The 11470-nt window shown below is 36.3% G+C and overlaps 1 protein-coding gene across 3 annotated transcripts in view; it reads right to left on the bottom strand.

Annotated features, from left to right (window-relative positions):
- Positions 1–800: 800 nt before the first annotated feature.
- LOC124187178 (ABC transporter G family member 27) overlaps positions 801–11470 on the bottom strand; it is a 120565-nt gene continuing 109895 nt past the window's right edge. For 2 of the 3 annotated variants that reach the window (XM_046579518.1, XM_046579526.1), the window contains exons 7-13: positions 11213–11383; positions 10857–10961; positions 10411–10532; positions 10084–10291; positions 9770–9984; positions 9465–9673; positions 801–9390 (exon numbers count right to left, since the gene is read on the bottom strand). In XM_046579518.1, the coding sequence (XP_046435474.1) occupies positions 9195–9390; positions 9465–9673; positions 9770–9984; positions 10084–10291; positions 10411–10532; positions 10857–10961; positions 11213–11383 (1226 nt within the window). In that variant the 3' untranslated portion in view covers positions 801–9194. The remainder of the gene's footprint in view (positions 9391–9464; positions 9674–9769; positions 9985–10083; positions 10292–10410; positions 10533–10856; positions 10962–11212; positions 11384–11470) is intronic. The other variant, XM_046579536.1, reaches the window with a different exon arrangement.

Raw genomic sequence — 11470 nt, 5'->3', positions numbered from 1 at the left:
AGAAACCTGGTCGAGCAAACGGCTCTCACGGAGGCTTCTACACACACCGCGGTGTTAATAGATACCTGTGGATCGCAGAGGGCGAACTCAATCGCGTATATAAACAGAACGTCAGCGAAAGGGGGAAGCTTTTTCATTTTATGTCCAATTGCTGTTCAATTTCTTACCTCTGAAATTTAACTATCACTTTGCCATTTGAATATACGTAAATAAGTTAATTCAAAGTGTTTATACTGTAATTAAATCGATTGATGACGATTGAAATTCGTATTTGTGTTTAAAGCTGAAGTGAATTATAAAGATAAGATTTGATTAATTGTAGAATATGTGATCAATTAATCAACGATTTGCAAGTCAATTACTACATTGACGAGAATTAATTATTGAATATAGAGATCGGACGACAGATGTATAATGTAATAAACGTATATCGTATAGCGTTAAAAATGTGGATAAATAATTACTTCGATTGACATGAGTATTATTTATGATAACATTATTTTTTATTATATTTCAATTCAAATCGATTATGAATTATGATGAGTTTGAATACTAGGACTAGGACAAATAGTTCCCGCTGCTTTTTCATTGTATACATTTGTCATATTACGCATTATATAGTACACACTGTTCAAATGCCATATATTGAAAACGACACAAATTCTTCACTTCCTACAATAAGGATAATAATTATATTTGTCCCTGTGATGTCGACGTGTTATATGCGTAATATTAATGCGGTAATCGTTCTTGTATACGGCCATATAATAGGAGTAGGTTCTTAAAATTCTGTATTTCTCCTTTTCTCTCTGAGTATAACAATAATAATTAATATTATTATTATTATGTTTAATTATTATAGTGACAATTATAATAAATAAATAAGAGCCCAGGCGCGACGCTACGGCGTCGTGAAACACATATAGAGTCGAGATTTGTTACTGTATCGAATTCCGCACATTATATGTTATTTCCACATCTCTTCGTTGTGTACAAATATCAAGTCGGTACTCAATATATCCGATAATGATGTCTTTACCAAAGATTGCTGTTACGCACAGGCGTACGATAGTAATAATATTAATAATAATGGCGGCAATAATAAGAATAATAATAGAAGAACAAGTATCAATATTAATATTATTAGACAAGTATTGGAAAGCCGTACACAAAAAATACAGATTATACTATTAAGATGAAATATGCGTGGAAATCACGTATTTTATGGTAACACGTTTCATTATCACCTGCTGTATTGAGTATGACGAAATATACATAACGTAGATGTTATAATTCACTTGGATGACACTTGTATATATAGTAATAATAATATATATTTATAAGTCTGTTTCAAACGACGTACGGTATTTGATCTGCATGATTTGCACGTCGAACGAACGATTTTCACCGCCAGAGCGATTATAGTTTTGTATTGAAAACAAATTTCTGGTCTTTAATTTTCCTCTACCTATATTCGCATAGAATGGGGCGGCTAATGGTAACTAAGCACACCTGAACAACGTACTTTAAGAAGCCTTCGGCCCCTTGGTTTGATTCGCAGTAAGATTGATTTATATTTTATATTACACCGACCTGTTTTTGTGAAAAAATTTCTTCAATCAATACGCAGAATCCAATATAGGCCAATATTGAGCCCTCTTCTCGTATTATCGTGGAACAATAAATAATCACAACCGTATATAAGGTTTGATTAATTTTAGTTCATTGACGAGGAGAAAAATTTCAAAAAGAACCGGCTTGCGGTGATTAATTCAGTTAGATTTTAGGTGACTTTGCAATTTAGTATCGCCGCAGCTTATCGAGTGCTTTTCGGCTATAGATACGTCCGAGGAATCCTCGTTCCTCGACATATTGTCTGCGAAGGTTTCCGCAGATCCTCGAATTCACATTTTTACTCAAATTAAGGGGGTATAATCTGACACTTCAATTACGCCAAAGCCTTCGAAATATCGCATTTCGATTTTCAGGAAGCGAGTGCAAGTTATGAAACCAATCCACATCGTCAATTTAGCGCGAAACCCAATTTCTTCCCCGATTACTTGTACCTATAAATGCAAGTTTCTAACTATAGATAAATGAAATCTAGACATCGTTAATTTTGAATGTTCAGTATTATCAATAAAACTTGAGTTGAAAATTTAGAATTAAATCTTAAAACGCCACTTTGGCATTGACTGCCGTATGATCGTTGAAGTATGCATATTTACAGTACATATCTAACAATAATTTGAGTTAAAACTTTGTTTCAGGAATGTTCTGCACCGCTATGAACCTTTGAAACTCACCTGGCAAATACTAACTTCTGTGAGATTTTGAATTTTTCACCGCGAAAACGTATTTATACAACTGTTTCTGGCTACGTTTTCGTAAAAAAACAATTACTTTACGCAGAGACAAAGCCTAATATCGAGTTAGTTTTAGAAAAAAAAAACGTTATTTTCAACATATACATACATAGGCGCCAACTCCGGGGTTGCTCACGTGCTCGAGCAACCCCTGACAAAACCAGGATTTCATAGTTATAAATATATTGTGTCACATGTTTCGAAGTATTTAATGTTTCCAATAATTTGTTAATTTTTAAGGCAAGTTGTCAGTTTCTGGATTTAAGATTTATGCTTTCAAAATGGTTCATGTTTTACAGTGCCCGTCCTTCCGCCCACAGCCACTTGCTGTAAAGCAGCATCTGGGTTATATAAAAGTCGACGCCTATGCGTACAATTAATGCGCGATAAATATCGAAGATAATCAGCGATTTATCCGCAATAAATTTAGGAGATATCGACAGTTATCCAGATAGGTAGAAATTCAGGGCATAAATTCTAGATTTATTTCTCTAAAAAGAATAATGATGATGATAATAATAATGATAAAATAATAATTGTAAATATAATAATAGTGGTAATAATAATATTTTTAAAATTAATAAAAATGCAGCGTATACCCCCTTAAGTGACCAAAAAACGACCCAGTATTAAATCACAGTGAATCATATACCTCACAATAATGACAACATACGGTATCTAACATTTTGGAAGAGTTCAAGACTATACATATAATAATGTATGATATTATAACGTGTAATAGCTGTTATTTTCTTCGTCTTCTTTTTTTCTTTACACTTAGAACAGCAACAATAAATATACTATAAATATTTATATATACACATACATGCATATATTTTAAATACACATGCTGGTTAAATAAGTAAGATCGCTGGTCCGAGCTCCGAGAGTACGCAAATTAGTAAACTTAATGGAAAAATTATCACTACATAGCAGTAGAATAAAAAACCCGGTATCTCTAAGACTATTATTACTATTATTATTACTATTATTTCTTTGATATCAATAATTCATTCAATGAGAACATTTTTTGGAAGAAAAGAGTTACGGTTTAGTACCTTTTCAGAGATACCGGGTATCCTTATACATACATATATGCACATATGTATATGTATTTATAAATTGTATAATATCAGAGTGATATTCCATTTGTCTTCTTTGCTTTTTCAGCTCTTAATTACGTCTACCTATATGCTTAATAAAGGTGAGTTGGCCGGGGCGAGGGAATTGGTACGACGGTGAAGAGGTGTAGAGGACAGAAAGATTCATTAAGGACGTACTAATGGGGAAGGATGACCGACTGTTTCACTTTATTTGTAATGCTACCGTTATTCCCTTTGCCTTGTGAATACATCTGCGGAGATACATACAGATATACTCACAGTCGGTAGAACCTGAAACGTATATAGTTTACTCAAATATACGCAGGCGTGTGTTTATGTCTAATATATATCACGATAGACATACAAAATATTGTACGACACAACTGCAGCTATCATTATTTATTCATCGTCATTCATTTAATTATCATCCTTTCTCCAGGCTTATATTATTTATTTATGTCTCAACAAGTACGCGCTCCGGCGAACCATATAGTATTATACGATAAACTTTCAATTAGCAGATCAACTGCTATAAAGTGCGAATATTCAATTAGGATAATAAGATCGCGTCAAGATTGCAGGAGGCATCGCGATATTCGTATCTAGGTATACCTGCTTCTGCCTGCGTATTGTTTTCATCTTGTTCATTCTCTTCTCCTTTATTTATCCCTATATCCTTCGCTATAAGTATAATTCGTGATTCGCGACTCGCGATGGTCGTTAAAAGTAGGTACGTCTTTGTAACAAGTACTTAACTACCCCGAGCCGGTAAGTTATAAGCGAGCGTGAATCCGTATCCGTATACGTGAACGGTGGAAAAACGGATAGCGTATTATAGCGTACCTCGATATTCTTTGATTATATGATAAAAGTTTCTCGGAGTATATAGTACATCCTCCTTGAATATCGTTCTAATAAATTTAATAGAGTAAAACCATTTCTAGTCTGCAATATGTGACGTATATTATGTATATTGTATAGTTGTATCTTTGTATTACACGCTTTGTCATAAAATTTCATACACCGTTGCAGATATGGTATACACACGTTATGACTGCAGTAGCTGTGGTGAATAATATGCGGTCATCGCCTTGTCCTCGCATGCCCCGACTCGTCATCCCTCAAATATATCGAAAAGGGCGCAAACATAGAAAGGGAGATAATAAAACGTAAATTAAGTTACGCCAACTGACCGCTTTGGCGTACATAACATTATTTTTTATACCGCGTATCGTGAACTTCAACGCACGCGAGGCCAAGGCTGGACGGGCTCCGGTGATTAAAATGAAACATTGTTTTTGTTTTTATAATAAAAATAATAATGTTTACAATAAATCGCATGATTATTATTATCATAATATAAAATAAACGTTGATGATGATAATAATAGTGCTGCTAATATTAATCATAATAATAATGATAATAGTTCGATACAAGCTACAAATGATTTCTTTTTCTAGGCAGTGCTGCGAACCATATCCGCTACTCAGACAACAGGAATAATATGATCATTGATCTTTTACAATAATCTATATGTCTGCAGTAATGATAATAATAATAACGATAATAATATTAATAATAGATATATCCTATGTAATATATATGTAGTACCATGTGCATACATACACATACATATATGGTAATACACGTTACGGCTCCAGTATTATGTATGTACGTAATAATGTAATGTGTGTTTATATATATATATATATATATGTGTGTGTGTGTGTGTGTGTGTGTGTGTGTGTGTGTGTGTGTTATATGTACAAAGGTAAACGTCTGGTCAATATTAAAGTAAAAATAATATAGTACATTATGTTGCGTGTATAAATATGTTGATTTGTTGATTAGTTGGTTGGTACATAATGCATACTGGATTATGAATGTTTGTGTAAATGTGTGTGCGTGTCGTTGTGGCTGTGTATAATGCGTATTATTTATTACACAATAAATGTTTATTACAATTACACGTCGATACAACGCGCGATAGTCAATGTATATATTGTATAATGCAGAATAGTATAGCGAACGTTTACGAGAGATTATTACATTATTACATGAGTATACATATCTATATTATATGTATATCTAGAGTCGAGCGGAATTGATTGAACAGTGATTAATCCTTGTTATTTACACCACTTGGTATATTAGATAATAATTCATTATTCATTACATGATTGATTTTTCTGAAAACAGAGATCCGTGGCGTATTCTACCGTATCGTTCGCATGATTGCCATTAAAACTGATGGAGAAACTATAAGATGTTATCCTATGCGTACTGGTAACCAGTTAAAAACGAAAAGACAAAAAAACGTGATGACAATTTACTAGTGTTTCTTATTCAATCGTCGTATTATGTTTTCTGTTCGTTATCGCCTGTTATTGTACAAAAACTTTCATTTTTCGATGCAACCCTGCAGACCTGACTTGATACATCGGAACATTAGTGTTATTATCATCAATTTTGTTTTATTTCGTTTCTTTGCGCCTGTCGACCATAAAAAAAAAAAAAAAAAACATAATATAATACTTTACTACCGATCGTATATTGTATCCTTTAACTTACATACTTTTTTCGTTTTTGCAGTTTTGTGATCATTCCTATTTCTCTTTTATCCGTCTGCAGCAGTTCTCATTACATATGTTTCAGTCATGTTCCTCTTCAAAGTACGCATGCATATCCGTACAATCCGTTTCATTACGATTTTTATGTTATTACCGATATTTTTGTTTTCATTTTGTCGGAATTTATTTATGTTTCTTCGCTTTTTTTTCAATTTTGCTAAAATTTTCACTCTAATTTCGTTTTTATCCTTTATTTTCTTTCGTTAGTTTTGCTTGGCACAATTTACATCTCTATTTAAAGTTTTTTTTTTTCTTCTTTTTTTTCAATAAAAAAAGGCACTGCTTTTCTGCTCACATATAGATATATATATGTATATATTTATCATATATTTATCATATATATACGGCTATACGTGCGCGTATATAAACATCATACAAACGTTAATGGAATCCTCAAAATAAACGACTTAAAAATAAAGTTTAACAATAAAGTGTAAAAAAGAGTAGAAGAAAACCGCGCAAAGACGTGGAGCTTCCGTAGGTTTTTGAATTTCAGAACCTTCAATCGCACGTTTCTCTCTATCTTCCTCCCTCTTTCTTTATCTATCTATCTATCTCTTCTTCTAATCACTCCATCGCTGCTGCAAACTTCAGCGACGTATTTACCTGTGTACCAAATCCTGATCCAACTTTTAAATTAATAGCACCTCGCTCGTAGCGGTTTCATTTTCTCGACAAAAACGCCCGTGTAGGTTTCATAATATCAACTACTTTACTTCAATTATTCAATGTTTATTTTTATTTGATTTTTCATATTTTTCTTTTGCCATCGGAAGGTATACAGTACTGTGACGTTATGTCATACCTCCGTTGGGATTTAGTTGGTCAATAAAAATTTTCATTATAATATTGTCAAAAAAGTTTTCATCAAGTTTACCTCAGTGTACGTTTAAATATAAATCGCGATCTTTGCTAGCTGCTCCTTAAACGACTGCACTTGTAGCAAAGCTAAGTCTTATTCTTCCCTCTGTTTGTCATTTACTTTCGAATTTTATACGTGGTCAGAAGTTTGTTTTTTTTTCCCCCTATCTGTCATAATAAATGTACGCCATCTCTTCCGTAAAATGTAGTCCGAGGAAAAAGGAATACAGCACCGTCGTGCAGCTTCAAACCAATGGCAGTGACGCTGACAAAAATAGCACAAAGCTCGCAATGTAATCGACACGCAGATAAGCCAAATTTAGTTGAAAGACGGAAGATCTGAAGGCACGCAAGAAGAAATTTCGTAGCGAATGAGAGATTAAAGTAGTGTTACAATTCGTCTTATTTCGAAATTTTATGCACCTTAGACTTTGTCTTTTTAAACTTTATGCGCTTTCTTTCTGATCATGTCACCGCGTTAGCCGCTGACGGGTAGCAAGGAAAAATAAGAAATAAAAGGTAAGGATAAATCGAAATGAAAAAAAAAAAAGAAATAAAATAACCTTGACTCAAACCCGGGTCTCAATAACACGAATCAGGCGAAATCACGCGCCGTTACTCATCAATTACCCCCCATTCGCGTTTCCGGCCGCAAAGCGGATCATTTATCCGTCAAACGCCCCACCGAAATTTATTTATCATCATTCACTCGCTCGATAATAAAAAGCAGTCATTTATTCTCTCTCTCGCTCACTATCTCTCCCTCACTCTATCTCGCTCTCTCTCTCTTTCTCTCGCTCTATCTATCTCTTTCCTTCTGTCGCTCTTCTACTTTCTCTCTAAATATTTTAAGTAAAAAACTGATAAAAATCAATAATTATTACAATGTTTACACAGCCAAATCTTTGTTTAAACAATTGTTTTGTTTCCTTGTGTTCTCTCGTTTAAATATTCCAGTAAAGTATTCATATTGTATTATAATATTAAACGGTCCGATGTAATATTATTATTATTAATAATATTATTGTTGTTGTTGTTGTTATTGTTGTTCTTATTATTATTATTATTATTATTGTAAGACAGGTCTACTACTATGTACGCGGATATATCTTACATATATAGATACATATACATGTACATACGTAGCGTAATATTTGATCTAATGCGTCAAGTGAAACGAATTGAATTTAAGTGAGAACAAAGTTTAAACACTTCGATTTATCTCATTCGAATCAGAGTGACATCAGTGACGGGACTCATTAATGCCAGAGCAAAGTGAACTGCGAACAAGACAGCAACTCAACGTCCTTAAGAATCCGGAGAGGATCTAGGTAAGCATCTGACATCGGTCTTTCGCTTTCACTGTTTATTTGTTATCCGCAACTGGTCAAACGATCTCACATCTTTTTATACCACTCGCGTACAATTTGTTTTATATAGACACACACACACACATATATATATATGTATATATGTACAGATTAATGATTTCATATAAGTATACGTTGATTTTTTATTGTTTTTTCTTCATTTTCTTTCAGTTTAGTTTGGATATTTTTCTCTTCTTCTCTCTGAACTTTTAGCCCGTGATCAAGTTACGTGAATATACATGTTTATATACTACTCACATTACACATATAAATATATGCAATGTAAGGAGAATTGATACTATTGTAAAGTTGGCAGCATAATGTTTCACTATTAACGCTTCTCCGCGTCTTATATTATTATACATATCCATATAATATGTATTATGATATACCTATTACATACTTAAAATTACATTAAGTCTATCCTAAAATCATTTAAAAATGTCCATCGCTCGTAAAAATGTCAGTCGATTTTCAGCATGTTTTTTCCATACTTTTTCGTTTTTTCCTCAAATTCATTGTCTTTGTTTTTTTTTGTTCATTGTTTTCACGCCATGGCAATATTTAATGATCATACCATTCTTACCACGATGAAAAGAGAAAAAAAAGGAACCGAAAGAAGAAAAAAAATTACGACAACGTCAAACATCGTTTTCTCCATCTCGTCTACGATAATTTTTTTTTCTTCGTCTAATCGGACCCTCCAACGCGTTACTATCCATTAAATCGTATTGCTGAGTACTATATCTTCGCATTATTACATTGTATTTATAACAGTGATATCAGTATAGTATATTATAATAATAAAGATCCGTGAAAACTTGTGTACAAAATTGGATTCTAGGTGGCGTTTCATTATTACGCTCACTTGGGTACGCGATAATAACGTAGAACTAGGTATCCTAGCGTCCTGAATACGACTAAGAATGCTAGTAGAACCGCAGTGTTTGCCCACAACGGCAACCCAGGACCGGCAGCACCGCCCGGTCCCTCTAAGATCGCCGATACCGGTATCGTCGTTCCGTTCTTGCACTCGGAAAACTTGCTCGGTTGGGCACACCTGTGATAAAATTGAAATTGTCTTATAAAAATTAAGAGGCATCAGGAGGGTCTTCCTGTACGAGCTGCACTCACATGATTGGCTCCCCGACGCCGAACTCGAGTATCTGCATATTCTGATAGGCGTAGTGAACCATGCTGGCGTATCTCGCCCAGGCGAGCCACGGGGGTACAGCGGTGGCGAGATACCCGCCAAGTAATTGCGTCCCCAGAGTGTAGAGCGCCGATGCCGTTATGCTGACTTGGAGGTCGAGGCAGCAGGCGCCCACGAAGAAGCCCACGCTCTGAAGTGGAGAATCGAAGAGGACGGTTGGACGATCGACGATCGTAAGCAACGAGCAATGAATAACTGGGAGAATTAACGAACTCTCCTAACTTACCTGGGCGACGACCGTGTTCAGCAGGAGAAACGCCAGAAGAGTGACGAACACAGCCGGACTGTGAAAACCCAGCATTGGATAACTGATTATGTGATAAACCGCCGGTAGTGTGATTGTCAACGGTAACTCGCCGACCATTTTGGCGAGGTAATAAGCCGAGAGGCGATACGATCCCGAGAGACGCTCCTTGTTGATTACCTCGCGTTCGGGAGGAACTGAACATAGGGTAACGAAATTAGACGTCCGATAAAGAGAACGGAAGGCATCAGGCTCGTTGCACGCCTGAGACGCTCGATCAAATGTAAACAACTCACAACTAGAGAGCGCTCCGAAGTGGGCGAACAGCATCCAGTAAGTTGTGCTGAAGAACATCCATCCCTGGATGTCGTGGAGGGCGGCCTCTGTTCTTGGAAGGCGAAGCCAAAGGAGACCCGCCAAAAGACCCAACGCGACTGTCTGGAGCCAGTTCAGCCGGGACAGCATCCTGGGTCTGGCCTCTTGGAAGTTCCGCTCAGACAGTACCTGGAGAAATCGATGCGTCAAATTAATGTAAAGGACGAAGAGACGACGGGTCTCGCCTGAATTCCCTTGGCGAAGCGCGGTGTCTGCATTCGAAAACGAAAGTTAAATTTTTAACTCACTTTGAACTGAGACCAAAAGCTCGTTGGCCAGTGCCAGGAGTAATCGTCGTCCGAAGAACTTGTGCTGCTACTCGCGTGACTTTGGGTATCGAGCCAAAGGGTCCTTCCGTCATCCTCCTTTACTGTTGGGGCAATAAGAGCGAAAATCGTTTCATTCCAGGAATTGAGAGAATTGCGCAGGATGATGATAGACAAGGAGATATTGAACCGAAACCGAGCAAATGATAATGGTATTATAATACGTATTAGTGGCGAATGGCGACATCAACGTGTGCGGTTAGTTTTCGGAAAATAATAATTGTGGATCATCGCTGAACGCAAATTATGTCGTTGAGCAGCGTTCTCTTCCCGGTCCGATAGCGGATCTTCTAGCCTAGTGTTAGTAATGCAGCACGTGGTAGTTGTAGTATTAGTATGATTAGTTTAGGTTTCTCAAATGCATTTACCGATCGCGCTGTAAACGTGACTGCTGGTGTTGTGGTTCGGGGGGTTAATGACCACACACATATCCAGTTTTCCTCGGTTCGTAATGTCCTTGCATTCTCCGTTTCCTGATACCAAAACGCAACATCCAAAACAAACTGTGTCACATTGATTTCAAAAAACGACTACAATATACGCTATTTACAAAGTGCATGGAAAAAGGCTTCGTGTCACAAGAATGACAGCACATCCGGCCGCATATAAAAATGTCTCAATTTGACGAAAATAAAAAGTGATCGTCCGACAAACAGAAGGTCGAATCGATACTCGGTCGTCCGCAGGGTTTCTTCTATTTACGATATCATATACATTTGCATACCATTGTGGGTGATATGGTGCTCGTGATAATGGATCAGGTGATCGCAGAGCGGATGCTGGCTGGGGTTGTAGTCTGGTCGAAGTTCCAACGGGCAGTCGATTCCCTGCCTCGCCGCCCTAGCCGCAGCCACTATCCTCTCTCGAACCTCTTCCGGTCCCTTTATTTGTTCGACTGTAACGCAGACGCATACATGGGATTAGCGAGAGTGGAAAATACCGTTCTGAAGCGGCCCTCGTGCCGAAGCTTCGATCGGCAAAC

This window comes from Neodiprion fabricii, chromosome 1 (assembly GCF_021155785.1).
Source record: "Neodiprion fabricii isolate iyNeoFabr1 chromosome 1, iyNeoFabr1.1, whole genome shotgun sequence".
Taxonomy (NCBI): domain Eukaryota; kingdom Metazoa; phylum Arthropoda; class Insecta; order Hymenoptera; family Diprionidae; genus Neodiprion; species Neodiprion fabricii.
The sequence above is the reverse complement of the archived record's forward strand: the minus strand, read 5'-3'. Positions and strand labels throughout refer to the sequence as shown.